The sequence below is a fragment of the Ciconia boyciana genome, chromosome 6, assembly GCF_034638445.1.
Source record: "Ciconia boyciana chromosome 6, ASM3463844v1, whole genome shotgun sequence".
Taxonomy (NCBI): domain Eukaryota; kingdom Metazoa; phylum Chordata; class Aves; order Ciconiiformes; family Ciconiidae; genus Ciconia; species Ciconia boyciana.
Window position 1 is genome coordinate 27,247,910 of NC_132939.1, and position 23,051 is coordinate 27,270,960.

The 23,051-nt window shown below is 47.3% G+C and overlaps 2 protein-coding genes across 3 annotated transcripts; one reads left to right on the plus strand and one right to left on the minus strand.

Moving 5' to 3' along the window:
• Positions 1 to 91: 91 nt before the first annotated feature.
• PSMC3 (proteasome 26S subunit, ATPase 3) lies at positions 92 to 9,452 on the plus strand. 2 transcript variants are annotated; one of them, XM_072863792.1, is made up of 12 exons: positions 92 to 295; positions 413 to 493; positions 4,921 to 5,046; positions 5,822 to 5,926; positions 6,021 to 6,083; positions 6,540 to 6,677; positions 6,805 to 6,948; positions 7,174 to 7,322; positions 8,451 to 8,547; positions 8,696 to 8,841; positions 9,029 to 9,110; positions 9,233 to 9,452. In XM_072863792.1, exons 1-12 carry the CDS (start codon positions 269 to 271, stop codon positions 9,341 to 9,343), a joined length of 1,269 nt encoding a protein of 422 aa, XP_072719893.1. In that variant the 5' UTR covers positions 92 to 268; the 3' UTR covers positions 9,344 to 9,452. The 2 variants fall into 2 exon arrangements, with proteins under 2 accessions (XP_072719893.1, XP_072719892.1); XM_072863791.1 differs by lacking the exon at positions 413 to 493 and having other exon boundaries at positions 128 to 295.
• Positions 9,453 to 9,909: 457 nt separating this feature from the next.
• Positions 9,910 to 22,694, minus strand: LOC140652688 (transmembrane protein 178B-like). Its single transcript, XM_072863798.1, has 4 exons — positions 22,045 to 22,694; positions 14,776 to 14,889; positions 13,378 to 13,515; positions 9,910 to 11,579 (listed from the first exon to the last, which is right to left on the minus strand). Exons 1-4 carry the CDS (start codon positions 22,421 to 22,423, stop codon positions 11,335 to 11,337), a joined length of 876 nt encoding a protein of 291 aa, XP_072719899.1. The 5' UTR covers positions 22,424 to 22,694; the 3' UTR covers positions 9,910 to 11,334.
• Positions 22,695 to 23,051: the final 357 nt, after the last annotated feature.

Genomic DNA, 23,051 nt, shown 5'->3' on the forward strand with positions numbered 1-23,051 from the left:
CAGATTTGGCCGGTGGCACGTGACCGGCGCGGCGGCTTCCACATCGCTACCCCCGCCGGCAGATTCGGCACATCCGTCGGGCCGCTGTCTGGGCGGCGGGGGCGGAGGGGCCGCACGGGCCGCGACGGGGCGCCGAGGAAGAAGAGGGGGCGCGGGGCCCCCGAGCCGCCTGTCCCGCCGTCTCCCGCCCTGCTCCCGCGGCGAGGAGCGCGGAATCTGCCGCCCGGAATCCGCCGCGCTGTGCGCTCGCTCCCTGGCTGCGTGAAAGATGGCGTCGGTGTGGGATGAGTCCGAGGTGAGGGGCCGGGGGGCCGCCGCCGGGCGTGGGGGTGCGGTGGCGGGGCGAGGGGCAGCGGGGTCGGGGCGAGGCGCGGGTCGGGCCGAGGGTGACGCTGCCGGTGTGCCCCCGCAGGATGGCGTCGGCGAGGAGGTGCTGAAGATGTCCACGGAGGAGATCGTGCAGCGCACGCGCCTCCTCGACAGCGAGATCAAGGTAGCGGCCAAGGGCCGCCCGCCGCGGGCGGGCCGGGGAGCGGAGCGGGGCCGGGCCGGGCCGCGCCAGGCCGGGCCGCGCCGGGCCGGGCCGCGCCGGGCCGGGCCGTCTGCCTGTGGCGGGGCCGCCCTTGGGAGCGCTGCGCTGCTGGTGCTCGGGGGGGGCGGGCTTCGCACAGTCGTGGGGGCAGAGCCGAGGCCGATGAAAAATACGGTGCAGTTGACTAGATCGGGATTTAGTAGACCGAGGAACAGTAAGCCGCGAACGTAGGGCAGAAGTAGTAAATAAAAGAGCTAGGGCCTGGGGGAGCTGAGGCCGCGGTTGTTCTGCAGAGCCCTAGTAGCTCAGATGCTTTAGCTAAAGGTACACAATCCTCCCAGCTCTCGTAGGCACAGGGGAAGGGGTGAGCCTGTTCCATGGCCTGGGTGAGGTGAGATCATCGGGTAATTCAGATTGGAAGGGACTTCAGAAGATCTCTAGTCCAACCTGCTCAGAGCAGCGTCAGCCGTAACCTAGGCTGCTCAGGACTTTATCCGGTTGGATCTCGAAAACCTCTAAGGACAGAGATTGCACCACTTCTCTGGGCATTCTGTGCCACTGCTTGGCTGTCCTCGTGAGGATAAAGGTTTGCTTTACGTACAGCCTGAACCTCTTTTGTTTCAGTCTTTGTCTGTTGTCTCATCCGCCCACTGTGTGCTGCTGTGAAGTGTCGGGTTCCGTCTTCTTGATACCTTCCCCAGTAGTTCTCTTCTCCAGCTGAACAAGCCCACTTCCTTCAACTACTTCTCACAGGGCCTGTGCTCCAGCCCCCTGGCCATCTTGGTGGCCCTATGCTGAACTAAGTCCAGTTTATCAGCGTCTTTGCTGTATGGGGAGGCCCAAAACTGCACAGGGTGCTCTAGATAGGATCTAACAAGTGTTGAGTAAAAGGGGCTGATTGCTTTTCTCCATCTACTAGCTACACTCCTGTTAGTACAGCTCAGGATGGTGTTTGCCACCCTTGCTGTTAGGGCACATTGCTGGCTCATTTTCAGTTTATTGTCTACAGAGACCCCCAGGTCCCTTTCCGCAGAGCTGCTCCCCAGCCAGCCAGTTGCCAGCCTGTGTCATTGCAAGGTGCTCTTCCTTCCCAGGTGTGGGGTTTTGCATTTGTCCTTGAATTTTGTAAGGTTTCTGTATGCCTATTCATTCCTCCAGTCTCCCAAGGTCCCTCTGAGTGGCAGCCCTGCCCTTGAGCACAGAGTCTGTGCCCCCCAATTTGTTGTCATCTGCAAACATGACGAGAGTGTCCTCCATCACCTTGTCTAGGTCATTCATAAGGATGTTAAGTAGGACAGACCTGGGTAGACCTGTCCCAAGATAGAGCTATTTCACATAAAAGAGCACTTATAACTTTAGTATAAGTTTGTCTCTACTGCCTGATGTTAGCAATATTGAGATAAATTATTTCATAAATTCTACAGAGCAACTTCATCCTACTGCTACAGGCTTCACAAGTAATTTGAACTTGTTAACATACTTTCTTATTCTTTAAAAACGGCAAAGATAAATATGTGTCTTATTTTTAAATTATAGAATACAGTAAGGAGTAAAAGCAGCCTTCTCTATTTTATAGTAAGAGCATCATAATTGAGGTGGCAGAAATGTTTATTGGCACCCTTCTTTCATGCAGTTTTCCTTGAGTGTTTCCCAGACTGTGTTTATTAAATCAAATTTCTAAATTTTTAGCATTTTTATGTAACAGATTGTATATTGGCTCCTGTAATGGTTCTGTCCTGTGAATGTGTTACAGCTCAGTATTATGCTTAGGCATCAAAAGTTTTAACAAGATAGTTTTTTAAAGAAGAGTGGATTTCCCCATTAAACAGAATCACGTAAGCCAATTCGGGTGTAACCAGTTCTCCTGAGACCATTTGGTGCTACACTCGCTTCAGTGGGGATCACAGACTGTGTGTTTTCAAACTGTGTGACTAACCAGGAGAGGGAGGAAAACGTATGTGGGTGTCAGCCAGACAGCACTGGGAAACATCTGTATTGGGTGCCTTAGCCTTGGGTATAAATATACTTAGGGTTGAATGGTGAGTACAGAACTTCTTTTCTTATACATGTTTTCTGTTACAGTTAGTAGACTCATAGAATAGTTTGGGTTGGAAGGGACCTTTAAAGGCCATCTAGTCCAACCCCCCTGCAATGAGCAGGAACGTCTGCAACTGGATCAGGTTGCTCAGAGCCCCAGCCAACCTGACCTTGAATGTTTCCAGGGATGGGGCATCTACCACCTCTCTGGGCAACCTGTTCCAGTGTTTCACCACCCTCATCGTAAAAAATCTCTCCCTTATATCTAGTCTGAACCTACCCTCTTTTAGTTTAAAACCATTACCCCTTGTCCTATCGCAACAGACCCTGCTAAATAAGCCTGTCCCCATCTTTCTTATAAGCCCCCTTTACGTACTGAAAGGCCACAATAAGGTCGGCCCAGAGCCTTCTCTTCTCCAGGCTGAACAGCCCCAACTCTCTCAGCCTCAGCCTTTCCTCATAGGAGAGGTGTTCCATCCCTTTGATCATTTTTGTGGCCCTCCTCTGGACCCACTCCAAGAGGGCCATGTCTTTCCTGTGCTGAGGGCTCCAGAGCTGGACGCAGTACTCCAAGTGGGGTCTCACCAGAGCAGAGTAGAGGGGCAGAATCACCTCCCTCGACCTGCTGGCCACGCTTCTTTTGATGCAGCCCAGGATACGGTTGGCCTTCTGGGCTGCGAGTGCACATCGATGGCTCATGTCCAGCTTTTCATCCACCAGTACCCCCAAGTCCTTCTCAGCAGGGCTGTTCTCAATCCCTTCATCCCCCAGCCTGTATTGATACCAGGGGTTGCCCCGACCCAGGTGCAGGACCCTGCCTTTGGCCTTGCTGAACCTCATGAGGTTCACACAGGCCCACTTCTCCAGCTTGTCCAGGTCCCTGTGGATGGCATCCTGTCCTTCTGGCGTGTCAACTGCACCACTCAGCTTGGTGTCATCTGCAAACTTGCTGAGGGTGCCCTCAATCCCACTCTCTATGTCATTGATGAAGATATTAAACAGTACTGGTCCCAATACGGACCCCTGAGGGACACCACTCATCACTGATCTCCATCTGGACATTGAACTGTTGACCACAGTAGCAGTAAAAGCCTCAGAAAAATTAAAATTACATAAAGACGTAGGATTTTGAGCTTTCTGTCATACTACTAATATACGTTTGATTTGTTTCTTTTTTTCCTATAGGAAGGCTTTATATCTTATTGAAGCCTAGGCTAAGGTTAATTCAAACCATAAATTACTGGTCATAAATTGAAAAAATTAGAGATTCCACAGGGATATAAAGATGACCTTGTAACTGTGAGGACACTCAGACAGTGGAACAAGTTGTTCCAGAGTAATTGTATAGTCTCCATCCTTGGAAGTTTTCAAGATTCAGGTGGGCAAAGCCCTGAGCCACCTAGTGAGAGCCCACGGCTGACCCTGCTTTGAGTAGGAGGTTGAACTAGAGACCCCCTGAGGTCCCTCTCAACCTGAGTTGTCCTATGAGCCCACGCTCCATTGTTTTCCACAGGACCTGGCTATCTTTGTGGGGAACAAGTACTGGATATTACTCCAGTGTTGAATGTTTTAAGGAGAACAAAAATTATTTTTCCCCTACAGAGACAGCTGATATGTTTGTTTCTCAGATGTAGGTCTTGATACGTCTGGTCTTGTCAAATGTAACAGCTTTATAAAAATGGCACCTCTGTTTCTCTTTGTTCCACTGGAAGCAGTGGTGGTATGTCTCTTTGCAAAGGTGCTGCTAGTCCTACTGCTCTTAGTAGACACAAGCCTCAGTTCTGCCATTCCCCGTTCATAGTTTCAGTTTACTTTGATTCTGTATGGTGATACTTTGAGTTTAGGGTTTTTCTGGCTGTTTTTCTATGCTATTGCTTGTCATCACTTCAGTGTTCCAGCACACAATTCTTCTTTAAACCCAGCAAAACATAACTTTAAAATGGGTGTGTGTACATGGATGCATATAGATATGCACGTGTGTGTGTATCTAGTTACCTGCATATCCATATATATTAAAAAGGAAGACCACACAGTTGCCTTATCTAGGTCATATCACATGACCTAGTCACATGGTGCATTGATCAGGCTAACATTATCCAGTGACACTGGGAAGAAATTACTTAGGGATATTGATTAGCTGGAGACCATAATGGACTGCATAGCCTTGATTCCTAACCAGTTTTGGCTCATTTGCTGGCTTTTCCTCTTTTGCTATTACGTTTCCCTTTATACCCACTGTTTCCTCACTTATGTTTTTATAACTGTTTTACTTTAAGAATACTGGATTAATTTTATCTTGCCTTAGTCTTCTAATATTATTCTTGTCTCTTCCTTCTGCGTCCTGATTCCAGATCATGAAGAGTGAAGTACTGAGAGTGACCCATGAGCTTCAGGCCATGAAAGATAAGATCAAAGAGAACAGTGAGAAGATCAAAGTGAACAAAACCCTGCCGTACCTTGTCTCTAACGTTATTGAGGTGAGAGCGGTGCACTCTTCTGCAGCAATGTGAGAAGTGGGAGGGAGAAGGGCAGAGGAGGTCATCAATGAGGAAGGAGAAGGGCAGAGGAGATCATCAGTAATTTGAGACATGGCATATTCTCAAACTACTGATGCTCCTGGAGCCAGGACTTTCGGGTTTTTCTGTTAGTTTTGTTTGTGACCTGGAAGTGCAGATCACTTGTCCACTTCTTGTCTGGGTCATTCCTTAGGTGTTGGCTACTGTTCATCTGTAAGTAACATAGCCATCAGAGGGTGACACAGCCTCGCTTAGCGTAGACTTGGGCATGTGAAATTTGGTACGTGCTTTCTGAAACTTGTGAGACAGTGAATGAAAAGTAGTGGCTCTGTTACTACCTCACATTCTTTCTGTAATTCAGTAATTTTGCTGATCTGCTAAAAAATGCTGACAGTTTTCTACTTTTAAAAAAGGGTGTTGGTTTGTACTAGTGTTTTAGAGCTTAATGAACTTAAGGCTTAAGGTGAGCTGCCATAATGGGAGGAGAAATCGGTGTCATTAGCTGCTACTTTGGTCTGGCCTTTATAGCGTTTTTCTATGCGCTCTTGTGTGCTGCTTCATGAGGAAAGGAAGAAATTAATTTTTATAGGAGGGCTTTAATGCTTTCAGGATTCTACTGCTGATGGATGCTGGGAAGTTTTATTTCTCCTACTGCAGGTAATTTAGAAGCGTTAATCCTGGGGTCATCCTGCTAGCCTGGTTACATTATCATGAAATCTCTCACTCTGGTTTTCAGCTGCTGGATGTTGACCCCAATGACCAGGAGGAGGATGGAGCAAACATTGACCTGGATTCCCAGAGAAAGGGCAAGTGTGCTGTGATCAAGACCTCTACACGCCAGGTAAGACCCATGTGCCCAGCTAGGTGTGAGGAGTGCTGAAAAGGACCTTATCCTAGTATGGCTGGTTTTGCTTACTTTGACTCCTTTCGTACAGACATATTTCCTGCCTGTTATTGGGTTGGTTGATGCTGAGAAGTTGAAGCCTGGAGACCTAGTGGTGAGTGATGCTGTTGTGACTCTTAGATATAATGTTGGCCAGAAAATTGTATACGTCTGGCCCTTTAGAAAGGAGACAAATCTGTCCAGATTTCACCAAGACTATTTCTGTACTAAAATTTTAATAAAAAGATATTATGGGTTCAGTCATATCTGTAGTACAGAAAAGTAGTTGGGGGCGTGTCTTTATACATACAATTAGGTGCTGAAAATTTAGATATCACCTAGTAAGCTTCCTAAACCCAATCTTTTGTATCATAAGTAAATTGGGCCCCTTCTTTTTAAAATGTGCTAGGTTAGCTGTGGCATTGTCCACTGTACCAAGCTGTGGTGCTTTGATGAGTGCCAGTGTCAAAGCTTGTCCTGCATCCTTGAGGTCTAGTGAATCATCTTTGATTGCATGTTTACTAATTGCTATCTGAAGGGCCTGTTAAAAGCAAAGGACTTGTGTTTACAGGGAGTGAACAAAGACTCTTACTTGATCCTGGAGACTCTACCTACTGAATACGATTCACGGGTGAAAGCCATGGAGGTGGATGAGAGACCCACAGAGCAGTACAGTGACATTGGGGGGCTGGATAAACAAATCCAAGAGGTGATACTTTATGTTATAGTTTCTGGTCCGACTGAGGACAACAGTCTTTGAACTTCAGCTCAAAGCAGGCAGCCTGGATCTGTGGAGTAGAATGAGTTTATGTATTAATATTTTTCTTTTGCTGTAGCTCGTGGAGGCCATTGTCCTGCCAATGAATCATAAGGAGAAATTTGAAAACTTGGGTATACAGCCGCCCAAAGGAGTCCTTATGTACGGGCCTCCAGGAACAGGGAAGACACTTTTAGCTCGAGCATGTGCTGCCCAAACCAAGGTAAAAGGAACCTTTGAAAGTGTGTGCTGCTGTAGAATAGTACCTGAAAAAGAATAAGAACACCTCCAAGGGGAGAGGTGTCATACATATAAACTAGTGGTACAGAGGCTGGGATTTTCTTGTCTGTCTGTTTGCTTGCTTGCTTGTTTTAATTAAGGGCTTCTTGTAGTACTCAAAACTGACCCTATTGAGAAATGAGGCATAAGATTCTCTTTCACTTCCCAGGCTACATTCCTGAAGCTTGCGGGTCCACAACTTGTGCAGATGTTCATTGGCGATGGAGCTAAGCTGGTACGCGATGCTTTTGCTCTAGCTAAGGAAAAGGCTCCTTCCATCATCTTTATTGACGAACTGGATGCCATTGGCACTAAAAGGTGAGGTGTAGGCCATGTGGCAAAGCTCTTGGGAGCTGCCTAGCAGCCCTCTTTGCCTGTGGATGTGAGGGAAGCCTAGCTTAAAGCATGGCCTATTCAGAAACAGTGTAAAAGCCAATCACAGATAGCAGTTGCCACAATTCTTGGGCTCATGAGCGAAGTTCATGAGTCTCAGGATCTATCTGATGGTCTCCTGCTGTATAAAACTGTCTTCTGATAACTGCATCAGGCACGTGGAGATGTTTACCCTCATTTACTGCTTGGGCCTGGACAACAATAGCCCCATTCAGCTCTAAGGACATAATAAGAATATTATTTTTATAATATTAAGGACATAATAAGAATATTATCTCAGCTGCTGCTGAGAGTTATTCTAGTCGCAGTCCTCATCAAGGTAGGACTTCCTGCAGTTTCAAGGAGGAATTTGGAAGACCTTGGCCAAGGAGTGTGAACTGCAGTCTTTCTGTCTTTTTATATGATTAAAAACATAGGGGCAGGGTAGTGTCCTGGTTTCAGCTGAGATAGAGTTAATTTTCTTTATAGTGGCTGGTATGGGGCTATGTTTTGGATTTGTGCTGAAAACAGCGTTTATCTGTATAAACAGCGTTTATACAGGGATGTTTTAGTTGTTGCTGCACTAGTCAAGGACTTTTCAGCTTCCCATGCTCTGCCAGGTGCAGGAGAAGCTGGGAGGGGACACAGCCAGGACAGTTGATCCAAACTGACCAAAGGGATATTCCACACCATATGATGTCATGCTCAGTATATAAAGCTGGGGAAGAAGAAGGAAGGGGGGACATTAGGAGTGATGGTGTTTGTCTTCCCAAGTAACCATTACACGTGAAGGAGCCCTGCTTTCCTGGAGATGGCTGAACACCTGCCTGCCCATGGGAAGTAGTGAATGAATTCCTTGTTTTGCTTTGCTTGCGTGTGTGGCTTTTGCTTTACCTATTAAACTGTCTTTATCTCAACCCTCGAGTTTTCTTACTTTTGCTCTTCTGATTCTCTCCCCCATCCCACCGGGGGGGAGTGAATGAGCGGCTGCGTGGTGCTTAGTTGCCAGCTGGGGCTAAACCACGACAGGTAGTCAGGCTCACACTGATAGTTTTACCCTTTTTTCCTCCTCAGGTTTGATAGTGAGAAGGCTGGTGATCGGGAGGTGCAGAGGACCATGCTGGAGCTGCTTAATCAACTTGATGGTTTCCAGCCCAACACACAAGTCAAGGTTGGGATCTAGCAGAGAGTGCTACTGAGGTCCAGGGCGCTCTAGCAGGGGATAGAAAACAATGTCCAGGGAAGAAGCTTGGTGGATCCTTGGGGAGGAGAGGCCTGTCCTCCAAGTGCCTCAGACTGATGACCCTACTTCTACTTAGGTGATTGCTGCAACCAACCGGGTTGATATCTTGGACCCAGCTTTGCTCCGCTCTGGACGATTAGATCGCAAAATTGAGTTCCCGATGCCTAATGAGGAGGCCAGAGCCAGAATTATGCAGATCCATTCACGCAAAATGAATGTCAGGTATGGAAAAGGCATGGCCTTCTGGGGCTATGTTTGTCACTCATCGTGGTACCTCAGGGCTGTGGAGTGGTAGGTGCTCTCTTTTGTTGAGAGCTCACTGTTGGGTTTTAAGGAAGCTCAATACCTTGGTGTTTCTATTTGGTACATGTTCTCAGACTTTTTTTCCCCCCCCTCACGCTCATATCAGCCCTGATGTGAACTATGAGGAACTGGCTCGCTGCACAGATGATTTCAATGGAGCCCAGTGCAAGGCTGTGTGTGTTGAAGCGGTAAGTATTGCTCTACAGCAGCCAGCACTGATAGGAGGGAGATGTGAAAGCTAGCATGGAGTAATTACTTTGAACTGATATGGTGCTCATATGCTCTCCCTAAATACTGTCTTGTTGGGCAGGGGATGATTGCCCTCCGCCGTGGAGCTACAGAGCTTACCCATGAGGACTACATGGAAGGAATCCTGGAGGTTCAAGCAAAGAAAAAAGCCAATCTGCAGTACTATGCCTGATCTCTGCCCAGTCAAGGTTGTGGCCTTGGCAGAGGACAGGACTAGACTGGACTGTACCACTTACTTTCTGTCTGGAAAAAATAAAGCGTTTTTTCCCTCTAAAAACAAATCCATGATGTGTTGGGGCTGTTGCCCTTGCTTGGTGGTTCTACATCTGCAAAAGGGAAGGTGAGAACTTCCTGTCCACGGTGCCCATCATGCTGCCTTTGGAGCCTCCTGCTAGAACTGGATTAAATCCCGCTCTGCTACTTCTGGATGAGGACCAACAGGTTAACCTGCAGTAAGTGTACTTTGAAATTGATGATCTGCAGCTCATACAGCATCCCCTGTTTTTACCTGTGCAGCCAGTGAACACACTGTGCAGCTTTGGTAGAGTCTTAGAAACTTTTGAACTAACACTCATTTTGCAAGGGAGAAGCGAACACAATTCACACATGAATGATGTTTTAACTTTGTCTTTTAAACTTAACTCTGGAAGCTTTAACACCGTTGCTGATATGTATGTGAGCTCTCTGGTGAATCAGTCCGGTAATTAGTCAGAAAGAATTCAAGGTTTCATCCACTGAGCAAGTCTTTCAGTACTTTTAATGCCAGTTGAGAATTACAACTTCCATTTAAAAATTACACTTTTCATAAATACACTGACTTTAGCATTAAGTATCTTACATGCCACTGTATTGTATTTTAAATACAATGTAAACATCTCCAAATGCTGGCCATCTCATCTTTACCTGTGCAGTTTTTGGACGCTTGGGAGAGGGGCGGGGATGTGAGGGAAGAAAGAATAGATGAATGAAAGAAAAATGCACCCCAGAGTACTTTGGCTGATGTTCCTGAGTTAGCCCTAGTACTTGCACTGGTTCCAAGGTCCTTACTGCTCATTTTGGAGAGGGAGCTTGTTCCAGCGGAGCGTGCATGTTCTTGACACACTGTGCTCGGGGCATTTGACATTAGAAAGGGGTGAGTGGTGAAGTGAGCAGAAGCCACGTGTTCCTGAGGAAAATACATTGCGGTTCCTTTGGACATTAATATTAGAGGGGGCTGTACATCTTCTGCTATTTTAGCAGTACGGCTGTTTGAGCTCGGGGAGAATTACTCATCTCCTTTCACACAATAGGAGTTGCACCCACAAGTTAGTTGGGGGGTGAAAGTTGATCCCGGCAGCTCAAACTATGACATACTTTCAGAAATATATCCTGTCCTCTAGGGGAATAGTTACAAGCTGCATGTTGCATACATGTCCCCATTAAAACAAGGGTATGTTTGTTAGTTAGCCAAATGAGTAACCTTACCTGTGTAAGCAGCTGAGGAAAACTTTCCCCTCCTTTCCTAAAGCCAGTAAGAGTTTTTTTTGGAGTCTTGCTGCTCAGTTACATCCGGCTCTTTTTGGAAACAGCTTTAGTAGTGAGTAAACAGCTGATACTACAGCATGGAATAGCACAGATTTCTGATTTAAATGAATTAATACTAAGAATGGGCTAATTCTTTGGCCTAAACCTCGGCTTAGATCAAGGTTCTTTTGGGAAATGATGGCCTGAGCCAACACTAGACATGCCTGTTGCAAAAGTGTTCAAGCCAACTTCACATAGCTCCTTGCCCTCATTTGGGTCTGAATTACACAGACCTGCAGCAATAGAGTTGGTGCGTAAACATCCCTTACAACTGGACAATAACAGGACCATGGAGGTACAGTTCAAAAAACAGCACAAAAAAAGACACAGCCTTGGACTTAATCCCTTGTAAACAGAAGAAAAACAAATCAAAAGAACTGTTCCCCTTAAACCATCAATGAGCAAATCGGCAATAATTCAAACCTGGAGTTACTTGCAATGTCTATGTCCATGACTAGAGGCTGTAGCAGCATCTCACCGGCTGGTATTTCCACAGCTATGGCACTGCTCTCCACACGCTGACATGCCATCTCTTCCTGGTGTTAACCCACAGCTCTGCCCAGGCTGCACTTCCAGAGTCTCTCCTCGCTGCCTCCAAGGTCACACAGCCCCATTTTCTTGTCTGGGTTTTTGTACGGACGCCCGAGAAGTGTTGAGTGATGGGGCCAATGTGCAGAGGAACCCAGCCAGCAGGGTGAGGCCCAGGCCTCCCCAGGCACAGAACATGGACCAGCCATAGCCATGACTGATGTCCTCTGGCAGCCCATAGACGTAGCGAGGATAGCGAGATAACTCAAAATTGATCCCAGCTACGCATGTGCAGAGTGAGATGATACAGCATGTACCTGCAGGAGAAAAGCAAGAGGGTTCTACACTGCCCTCAGGTTAATTATGCTCTGTATTTTTCCCTAGGTATTTTCAAAGTCATGAATTTTCAAAATTAAGAATTACCTTTTTTTTTTTTTAATAGTCCTACCAGTCACTTTTCTTACAAGGCAGGAAAAAAAAAAAGGCAAAATATGTAGGCCTACAGGATACGTCACTTCACAAATAACCAATATTGCCTTAGCTCCCTCTGTTGCTATTTCGAACTCAGTCACATGTAGTTCATCATGCTTCGATTCTCCTGAGACTTTATTTCCAATGACTATGTCATCAGGTTCCTGACAGTGCTTGGGCAGTATCTCCTATGCAAGGTAAATAAATGAAGCCCGGGGCTGCAAAGTGCAGCACTGCTTGGTTTCTACTAGGACCATCCAGACTCCTGCCAGCTGTAACCTCGGCCCATAGAAAGGGCCCAGGTTTTTGTCATCTGCTGCACATTCGCTAAGGACCTATATAGACGAGAAAACCGAAGAAACTTATAACCTAGGCACTCTAGTATGTCTAATACACACTAGTACACTAGACTCAAGGTCAAGGTGATCATTTTATTCTCTCCAGCTCTGGATCTGTGTCTACTAGTGACAGCTCTAACTGCTGACAGCATGCCCATCACGGTAAGTGCAGAAGCACTCGAAGGGGACCCAGTCTACCTGTTCCACTTTTAATACTTTACTCTTTCACTGCTATGCAATAAAGAAATGAAAATGTTCCCAAAGGAAACTGCAGTTAGGCAGCACGTAAGATGATCAAGAACAGCACAAGCCTAACTTACAGCCTTTCTAGCATCACACCGTGTCAGCAGGGTGGTTTTCTGTGCTGCTGCCCAAAAACACTCCTTGACAAGGCTCACTTAGGGCAAGGGAAGATTCACCCTCCCCTCCCCCCCCAAAAAAAGTGGCACCAAACCAGTGTCACACCTACTTGTTTAATTGATATAGATGGTGTTATATCACCAAGTTCCTTGCTTGCAGCTATTACAGATGCTGACACTGGGCCTCTAGAGTAGCAGCTCTGGCTTTTAAGTAGAGCCTCATTTTTTCATACTTGAAAATTGTTGCCTATTTATTGCTTGCAGTTTAAGAATCCCCATCCTTGCAGCATTTCAGTAGCTCACCCATTTGGTGCATTTGTTGCTACTATGCCCCTTTCAAATAAAGATGAAACACTGCCCATTTTTGAGCTGAACAATCAAAGTTCAGAAGAACCTTTGGCCATGCAGAAAGTCTGCTCCCAGCCAGAAGGAACAGATCTAACACCCCGGGCAAGCACTGAGCTCATGTCCTTACCACTGGGCCAATGTTCTCCAGGCTTGGCTGGGTTTGGACTTCATTGTTACCTAAAGATGTGAGCATCTTTGAGCAGCAGAAAGGTGCTTTACATATTGGGTTTTTTTTTTTCTTTGTTACGATTCCCTAGGGAAAACAGCTGAGCTGTCTGACAGGAGCCACAGGCTCCATACATGCAGAGCAGGCAAGAAGACTGTGCTCATTGTACACATGGTCCCTGTGGCTACACACCAGCTCTCCAGAGCAGAAGGCTCATGTGTATATACAGCAGGGTCTACACAGAAACACGCAAGTACCCATGCAAGCACATGTCCTGCCCAGTGCTGGAAGTGGTAACTCTGCACTGTGCTGATGGTTTGCTGCACTAAAGAACTGCTTTGTGTGTTGGCTGTGGGCTGACTTTACTTTTAAGAGCACCTCCCCAGCCAGCAATACTGTGGTGACTTCAGGAGCAGAAACTAAAGGCTCTCACCTCCCATTAGGAAGAGCAACCCAGCCACATACTGCATGAGCTCCTGCTGTTTGCAGCAGCCCAGCACACCAATGATCCACCCAAACAGGATGATGGAGACTGCCATGCCAATGAAGCCAGCTGTCATCCTCCGCAGATCTGAGGAAAGAGAAAGGAGAAAAGCAAGAAAGAAGACATGAACATGGCGGCACCCACACAGGACAGCCACAGGAGTCCACACAGATTTAGATTTGCTGGTTCTAAAGTTTATACTTCACCCATGGACTCCCCCTCCTGTAGCTTCTTTGAGGTAGATAGTTTGCCCATTACACTGAAACTAAGGGAATCCAGTTAACTTGACTCCCTTCTGCTGGGCACTGTACAACTGGAGAGCATTTCTGTCCTGATCAAGAGGAATACTGGCCAAATACTCCCCAACATGGGACAAAAGGGGTGCATTCTGAATTCAGCAACGATTTGTAAATGTTAGTACCGCAAGGGCTTTTTCTTTTTTTTTTTTTTGTGCTGTGTTTCTTTGGGATGGAGTTTGTTGGGTGAGTGTCTGCTGAAAATAGAAGTAAAAGAAGTGAGAGGGGATGCTGAAGAGAAGTAAAGGACTAGCCTATGGAAGGCAGATAGCGTGAACCGAAAAGAGGAACAGTGGGAGGACAGAAGCAGACAGCAGATCAATACAGTATGATGGGAACAACTCCAGTAACAAGCTCTAAAAAAAAGCTTGGGCACCAGCAATATGAACAGCACTTTGTCATCCGTAATACAAGTGCTGTTCTTGTCTCTTCCTACTTCAGTCTCTAGCTGGATTTCATCTCAGCACTGAGGCTCACATGACAGGGGCTAGGCAGAATTATGTGAGGCAACAGAACCAGAAAACAAACATAGAGAGAAGCAGGAGCAGAAAAAAATGATTAAATCATTCTCGGTGACAGGCTACAGGTCAGTCATCTGTGTGGAAGGACTTGGGCATGAGGCAGCTTGTGGGCCAGGAGCTGGTAACAGGAGGTTGCAAAGACAAACTGAGATGTTCCCTAAAAGAGCTGGTTGCCAGGGAGCTGCACAAGGTCACTGGCGTGCACACAGAAAAATGCAACAAGCTCTATACAGACTATACAGTGATGCAGCACCTTTCTTGTAAGCCAGCTAGGAATTGTCTGTCCCCAGATCCAGAATATGATTACACCTTGCAACACACTACACACATGCCTGAATTCCTGAATTCACTGCTTAAGCCCCTCCCAATCTCATGTCCCCTTCCAATTATACTCTCAGCTGCTTGCCCTTCCTCACTAACAAATATGTATTTATGCTTAGAGCCCAGTGAAGGCTAGCTGATTCAGAGCCCTCATTTGGCATTGCATTAAGTAATCCAAACAGTCTTGTATGCTGCTTTGGGTTACTTACGGAGTGCATGCCACTCATCCTGCCGGATGGTGTTCGTGATGTTGATGGGTAAGTTGCGAGGCAGAGAGCTGGAGGTGTAGTGGTACTTCACAGCAGTGCAGCGCTGAATAACTCCTGTAAAAGAGACATCAGTGTGAAACAGCATGAAACCCCTGTGCCTTGCACTTGCTGCTGCGTTGGCTGGCCCAGCAGGGCTCACGCAGGGGAAGCCCTAGTACAGTAACAGAGCAAATATAACCAAAAAAAGAGCTGTTTACTTCAAAGGCTTTGGGGAGTAAGAGGGGAGGGAGCCTTGCTACAAAGAAACAGCGGCAATGAGAGAGCAAGGTGCTGACCCAGGCAGGATCCAGGAAGGAACAGCTGAAGGTAAACAGTAATGACAGTCACCAAAACCAGCTCCAGAAGCTTCCTAGAGGAACTGGTATGATCTCTTTGGGATGGCTGAGGAGACAAGAATGTTGCCGAGTACTAGCAGGATTGCTTTGTCTCTAAGAAGACTGAGTTGAGTCACTTTAAAAATTTTGAATGAATGCTGGGAAGTGAACTTCATGGGAGAAAAGTTTGAATTCACTCCAGTAGTCATTGGCTCTGCTTTACTTTCGATGAACAATAGTACCCAAGTAGGCCTGTTTCCATTATAGCTTAAAGAAAAGCATACCCCAGATGCAAATGTGAACCTACACACACACTCTTCTTGAAAGGGATTTTTAGTTTAGAAAACAGCTGATAACAGAGAAGATACTAGGGGGTGGAGGAAGAGGAAGGTGTCTTGCCCTCCCTGTTATAAATAAAGCCAGGGCAGCGGGGAAGAATAAACGTGGATGGTCGGGTACAAGAGAATAGCCAGAAAGGTAAAAGAGCTAAACAAACAGAACCGCAAAGTTCCCCTTAAACAATGGCTGTGGGGTCATTACCGATATTTGAATGCTGGGGCAGAAGAACCATTCAGAAACAAGCCGTGGGCTAGTGAGCTAATTAAGAACAATCACTAGCAGGGAGCTGCAGACTCAGTGATCAGCTTTGCAAAAGACACTAGAAAACCCAGGAGAAGAAAAGGGCTTTGTGCTGCTCCTGCAGCAATGCAAAGCATGATTTTGTTCTCTAACAACATTCACTGGGACTGTACTGACCTGGTTCCTGCAAGGACCTGCCAAGGGGAAGCCCCCGCTTCACAAGATTAGGAGTTGCGCATAAAAGGCCCAGCCCATTCCAGGCGTTAGGCCAGGGAGGGCAAGGTGATCTCAATTTCCCCACATTAACAAAACAGTTACATTTATTACTGAAGTGGAACAAGCAGACATGTAAAGAACATGCCCCAAAAGGGGAAAACTCAAAGCTAGAGTTCCAAAAGCCTCTGAGCAGCAAAGCATTTCAAGTGGGCGCCCATCCTTGGCTGTGCTTCCCGCCACCCCCTTCCCCTGCTGCAGTTCCTTGCCACCACAGCAGTGATACACCGGTACACGGAGTTGTTGCCCCTCACCTTCAGCCATTTGCCCTCACCCTGTGGAGCAGTGCAACCTCTTTGCGGTTATTTCAGAACAAGTCTGTAGTGCTGCCTGAGCAAATGGATCAGCAAGACAACCCAGTAACAGGGGATGCCAGTTCATTTGCAAAAGCTCTGTAAACATCTGAATTAAGAACTTAGGCCATATACAGCACATGACAATATCTAATTAAATTTCACCTATAACCATTGACTGAATTCAGTTTCAATATTGATGTGATTTACATGTGTTGTTGAGAAATATGTCTACGGTACAAACTAATGATGTCAGATTTTAGATTACAATGCACTGGATTCATTAAAAGTAAGATCTATGCACTTGCACATTCTGATTATAAAAGTACTATATATGAAGCAGTATTTTATATAAGAGCAAGGATTACTACTTTTATAGCTCATTAAAGAAAAATCAAAGACCAGAGATGTACATCCCTTATGATCAAAGCTATGGACTCCTCAGCTAAAATGTCACTGAGAAAATCTTTGCTCTGTATTACTACAAGAGTTTATGTGTAGACTAAAAGTAAAACCTCTCCACCTTCTTATAAAAATCTTGTTATTTAGAAGTTTTCAAATATCAATTCATTCTGCCTCTGGTTTAAAAACTTTACTCCTAATCCTTACTTTCCCAGAACTCAAAGTGCTAATTTTATGTAGGTAGCACATAAAATTATATTAAAACAGCAAGTTTGCAAAACTAAGAGCTCAGGAGTTAGCGAATTTTAGGGTTTATGCTCAGCTCTGACCTCTAATCCATGGGCTTGGTGACAGCCTTTGATTACACCATCACAAGCCATTTTCCCAATAAGATTCCCATTTCTCTCAGAGCACAGGCTGGATGTGATCTGGTGTGAGCCACCATAGGCAAAACAAGGGAGGCCTCTCTCTGTAGCTCTGCTAGAAAAGCTGAAACAGGTAGGCAAGAGAGTCAGGGGATCAGGGGAGCAGTGAGGGTGATCTCGCAGCTGAATATCTACCCACTTTCTCCCAGAAAATTATAACATGCACCCAGGCAATCCTCAGTAGCCACATTTTGCATCTGCAGGCACTAGTTCATGCTTCCCATTTTCTGAGTGAATTTCTAAGTTTAATTCACAGAGACGCTATGCACTCAAATATAGCCAGGTACTCCACGAAGCTGCATTTAGAGTGATATAACACCTTGTTCTCTAAGCACTCAAGAAAAAAAAAAACAAAATCGGGTTTGCAGACTCAAAGTTATTGTGAAGTCAAAGGTATCTCAAAGGTACTCCAGTAAGTCCTTTGTCCTAAGCCCTTACATACCTTAAATCCCAGTCTATAAAACAGGGACAGCATCCTGCCCTCTACTTCAGAAACCCGCTAGCAAAGTGATTTCACTTTTGTTTATAACACACTCAGACAAACACCACAAGAAAGCCTGCCAAAATTAAAAACTTTCCCTTCAGGCAAGGGCTTGAATAGAATGGAGTCATGTGGTGAACAACCAGTGAGTGAGTGTTGTCTTCTTGGGCACACGAGTAAGTTGAGAATACAGGGCAGAAGGGGGCAGGTGCTCATGCCATTAGCTTACCATAAAGCACATGTACAAGAAAAAGGTTAGACAGACAGCCTGATCCTAGCATTTCTTAGGGGCATTAAAAAGAATACTAGGCAACTTGCATTGCATGTACAATTTTCTTGATTAAAAAGTAAACATAAGAAGCAATGAACTGCATCCGGCAGTGTCACATTGATACTTTCATCTTCGAGCTACATGCCTGTTGCCCTCCCACAGCCAACAATGTTTCTCAAACCTTCTCCTCAACATGGGGTTTTTTTCCCCTCACGATTGCAACTGCAGACAGGTTTCCCTCCTGTACCCTCTCACAACCCTTGGGACACTACATGTCAGTGTCCCTGGATGACTTCTTTCTCCTGACTGAACACAAAAGCTGGGAAAGATCAGCAGACGCTGGTTAGAAAGAATTTATGGACCTCCAGATACCCAGGCCTCTTGTCCCTGGGCTGCCAGACACCTGGAAACCCAGATCCAGGCCTGCTGTAACACATTCAATTTGTAATCCTGGGCTCAGCACACCCCAATTTTTTCTGTTTATTTTCTTCTCTCTCTGACTTTGAAACCTGTGGGTTTTCTTCTCTACACTGCCTATGTGCCAGCATTATGAGGAGGAAATGGAGGGGTTCTAATTTTCAGTTCTGCTACCTGCCCTAGTCCTATCTTAGAGCAGTTTGGCTCTCACACAGCTGGGAGAAGCCTTCTCCTTCTCACCATGAGCAAGGCCAGGGAGCAGCCATGGGCAGTTAACACTGAGCTACTACGTGAGGTCTGGCCCTCCCCTCCCTCATGCCTCAGGATGAAGCAGCCACTGAAGCTCCCTGGCCTATTCCTACCATTTTTGCCCAGGACTGTGGAGAGCATCACAGCTACGGGATCACTCTCTCCACATCGTCACCCAAAGGCCATTAGATCTGGTAAATCAACCTTCCTTTAAAACACCATGATAAATCTTACAGATCATATTTACTGAGATATCATACTTACCAATGGCCATGACCAAACAGACTGAGTTTATTAAATACGCCACTATAATAGATGCTCTACAGACCTCACAGTCATTCCTGTAACTCTTCCAATTTATCATCAGTTGGAAAGGATGGGAAGTACAGACACTAGGACCGAGCAGTTTTCCCTCAGGAGCCTCATTAGTGCCACAAACTGTTGTGTTCCTCTTCTTAAGCGTCCAGTGGTTCTTCTCACTGTCTTGGCTACTTTGTGGTACTAAGTCATTTCTGCCCAGTATATGTGAGACCTACCAGTCCCATCCCAGAGTCTTTTCAGAGCAAGCTTGAAAAAGCAATAAAATCCCAAGTTTATGAACAGTGACGAACCTTTTCTTTTTTAATTCCTTCAATTTACTGGTGTTAAAATGCATGTTGTTCAAATGAACCCACCAAGCTGTCCAAAGCAGCCTATTAGAACAGATCTTTCCTAATTAATCATTTTCTACTGTCACCACTTTGTAAGAAACACTTTTTTCATATTAATAGAGAAGACCACTAAACAGCATATAATAAATCCCTGCAGGACCTCACTACTTAAGAATTCTCCATGCAAAATGTTTTTTGTTGCAGCATCAGTTATCCATTGTGTAATCCACATAGCACAGGCTCTATAAGATGATGTATAGTGCTCAAGTTCTTGCACTCACAGAGTCCCTCCCTACACACACAGATCCTCTTAGTTTCCCCACCAAGTGCTTCAGTTCTTTAGCTGCTATCTTTTACTGATTGCTCCATTTTCCCCATTTGGTTTGTACGTTATTTCTTCTTTTGTCTTCTTAATTGTATTTTTAAAATGAAACTATCTATTTTTTCACAGTTCCAAAATAGTGATTTTGCATTTTAAGAAAAATCTCACACATCATTCCCCTCTTACATTTAAATATTTCCCACCTCTCAGTTTTGCTCTACATTTTTTGACTCCCGCTTCTTCCTTTTAAATACATAAAGTAAATATATTTACATATTAAAAAAATATATATTATATATAAATGTATGCATGCATATGCATCATCAGCTAAAATGCTCAAGTATGAAAGTTTCCACAGAACTTGCTTGGTATTACTAGTAGTAGATAAATACTGGATTAGAAATCCACAGAATTATCTAAATGGATACAGGCACTTACAGACTTAGTAATTTATTCAGAACTCAAGAGAGACCCAGAAAGGAAAGAAAACTTATTCCAGAGGTACTAGAAAATGACGAGTATAAACCCTAATCAAAATTACCACTGGACTGTCACAAAAAAAAAAAAACTATTTACTTCTCTGCCACTAAAAGCCTATAAAAATCTCTAGTTTCAGGAATATTAGGAACATAAGAAGGCATCACACATCACCAAAGAGCTACCTGAAAACTTACTGCAATCGAGGAGAAAGGAGGACTTTCAGAGTTGCACAGTAGTGATCTTCAGCTCACACTAGGAAAAAAAAAAACGTTTTTTTCTCTTTGGAAGCCCCAGATCTAGTATTGTGCTTGAGAGAACAGCTCAGCAACAGCCACACCTGACCATCGGCCGGAAAAGGCCGCTAAATCACAGTTGGCAGAAAAAAGATAGACACAGTGGGAACACGGAAAGGCTGCTAGTAAAGCAGATCAGGGGAAGGGATAGGAAGAAAGTCATATCTATTTAAAGATCTGACTCTACAAGAACTATTATTAATAATTTCCCTCTATAAGATAATGCATTAATCTTTACAGTAGCAACTGCAGACCTAATAGGCAAAGCATATGAGGGAAGCAAGGCCTGTAGGGAAAGCTAAGGTCTTTTATTAGAACAGCTGAAGAAAAAAAGTAGAAGGAAAATCTTTTGGATTCAGAGTCCCTCCAGTTTTACACATGAGACCCTGAGGAAGATCATTCACCACCCAGTAACGCCCTCGTGCATGCAGAGTGCAGACTCTAGCCTCTCTGACTGTTGTAGTGTTGGGAAAATACCTCAGAAACAGAAGTATTGAGGACCAAACTAGTATTATTCCTATCCCTTCCACCAACCTTTGCTAATCTCAATGGTAGCTGAAAGCATTTGCCTTGATGTGAAGCAAAAAAATAGATATTTTACATGACAGGCACAATTAATAGAAAGAAATTAATAGCCCTTTAGTGAAATGAGATCAACATGGAAATAAAAATGAAAATGCATAAAATGGATCCTAGGAGATTAAATAGAGAATGAAGCTAATCACACGGCACTGGAGTTTCTAAAAGTAAGAGTCACTGCTGTGCATTGGAAAGAACAGACAAAGATGAGCCAGTGCCACTTCACAGTGCCAGTCTATCCATCCTCTGCTGTGCAGGACTGGCATCACAGTTGGAAGCCACGCTGAAGAACTGCTCCCACTTTCTTAAGATAGCATTTCCATTTTGTGCCTCAATGGAAGCACTTCTCCCAACTCCTACTCTCCCTGTGCTAATACGTACCTGCTGGAACAGTGAGTCCTGTTATTTATCATTAACCATACATGGCGTTTCTCATCCCAAGCTTGTTTTATATGTCATTTATTTTGACTTAGTGGGTCAGCCAACAACATTATTTGTATTATCCAGTCCAGGAATTTTATTCATACTTTGTGAACTGCTTGGCCTTGTACCATGTGCCACAACAGCATAAGATCCACAGCTTTCTCTCCTGTCACCCCTGGAGCCCTGAGTGACATCTGCCACCATGAAGGCCTGGCAATCCACTGCAGCAACGAGAACTCCCCCATTCTAGAACAGGAACAACAGGTCCCTTTCCCCTTGCTGCAAACATCACAGAGCTATAGACAATACTGTACATTTCTCAGTGCTCAATAACAAGAAGGTGTCAGGGTTAGGAGAATGCCCACGAAGACCCTGCCCGAGTGTCAGGCCCTGCACTGGGCCAGAGAAGGGGCTCTCCCTGGACGCGATCCCATCCAGCATTACAGCATTTTAAGCAGACAGGGAGGTGTACGAGACCCCGGGATCGGGTCAGGGCCACGCTCGCCGCCTCCCACACGCCAGGGACACCCGGAGCCACGGAGGCCGTGTCGGGCTGCACCCGCGCCCTTCTGCCGCCCTATTCACGCCGCAGCAGCGGCAGCCGCGGCCCCGCCCGCAGACCCTGAGCCCCGGCCGGGCCGCGCCGGCAGCCGCGCTCAGCACCACGGACAGCAGCAGGACCCCGCCGCCTGCCCGCCGGGCCGGGGCCGGGGCCGGGGCCGGGGCCGGGGCCGCCCCCACCCCCCCGGGCGCCGCACCTTTCCGGATGAGCTCCTCGCTGTCTGGCTCGTATCCCGCGCGGTGGCAGCGCCTCCAGAGCCCCGAGACGGTGGAGTTGAAGCGGCGGCCGCAGTGCGAGTCCAGAGCGGCGGCGGCGGCGGCCGGGGCGGGGGCCGGGGGCCGCCCGGGCAGCAGGGCCCGCGGGGGCCGGGCGCGGAGCGGCAGGTGCGAGCTGGGCGCTGACATGGAACCGGGCGGGTCGCTGCGCTTGTGGCCGAAGCCGCGGCAGCGCTCACGGTGCCGCCGCGCGTCCGTCTCGTACCAGGAGTCGGTGCCGATAGCCACGGCCAGGAGGGCGAGGGCGGCGGCGGCCAGGAGCAGCCCGGTGCCGCTCAGCGCCTGAGCCGCGGCCGCCATCTTACCGCGCCGGGGGCGGCAGGGGCGGGCGCTTCCCCTGCAGCCCGGCTGGGGGCCTCCGCCCGCCGCCGCGCCGCCCCCGGAAGGGAAATGGGGCCAGTGCCCCCCGCTCTCCGACACCGGGCCGCGGCAGGCGCCGCCCGGGCCCCGGTTCGGCCCCGGTCCTGCACCGGTGCAGCCCCCAAGGCGATCCAGGCCCGGCCTCACGGGGGTCCCGGGGCCGCTCGCCGCCTCCCGCTGCTTCGAGGATCGGCGCCCCGCCGGCCCCCGCCACAGGGCCCGGCGAGGGGGTCCAGCCCCGGCTCTTGCTCCGCCGCACGAGGCCCCTCATGGCCCGCGCGCCGGGCAACGGCCGCGCTAACGGCCAACAACGACCCGGCCGCGCACAGCGGAGCAGCCTCGGGGGAGTCCGTCTGTCGCCCCGGGGCGGTGCGGGCGTGCCCGCGGGCCGACCGTCGGGCAGGCGGGAGCGGCAGCTACCAGGGGCTGACCGGGAGAAAGGGGCGAGGGGGGCCCCGATCGTTTTCGCGGCTTCCTCTTGCCTCGTACGCACCCCTCCAACGCCAGAGCTGCCGCTCCAACGCCGGGGCGGGCCTGGCCGGAGGGCAGAGATCAGTCCTGCTAACAC

Bases quoted from the DNA above. Each gene is read 5' to 3' on its own strand.
- LOC140652688 (XM_072863798.1), bottom strand. From the start codon at position 22,423: ATGGCGGCCGCGGCTCAGGCGCTGAGCGGCACCGGGCTGCTCCTGGCC. The intron at 13,516-14,775 runs GTAAGTAACCCA...CTCTTTCCTCAG, and splicing joins GGATGAGTGGCATGCACTCC to ATCTGCGGAGGATGACAGCT. The intron at 11,580-13,377 runs GTGAGAGCCTTT...TTTCTCCTGCAG, and splicing joins GTTGCTCTTCCTAATGGGAG to GTACATGCTGTATCATCTCA.
- PSMC3 (XM_072863792.1), top strand. From the start codon at position 269: ATGGCGTCGGTGTGGGATGAGTCCGAG. The intron at 5,927-6,020 runs GTAAGACCCATG...CCTTTCGTACAG, and splicing joins TCAAGACCTCTACACGCCAG to ACATATTTCCTGCCTGTTAT. The intron at 8,842-9,028 runs GTATGGAAAAGG...CGCTCATATCAG, and splicing joins TCACGCAAAATGAATGTCAG to CCCTGATGTGAACTATGAGG.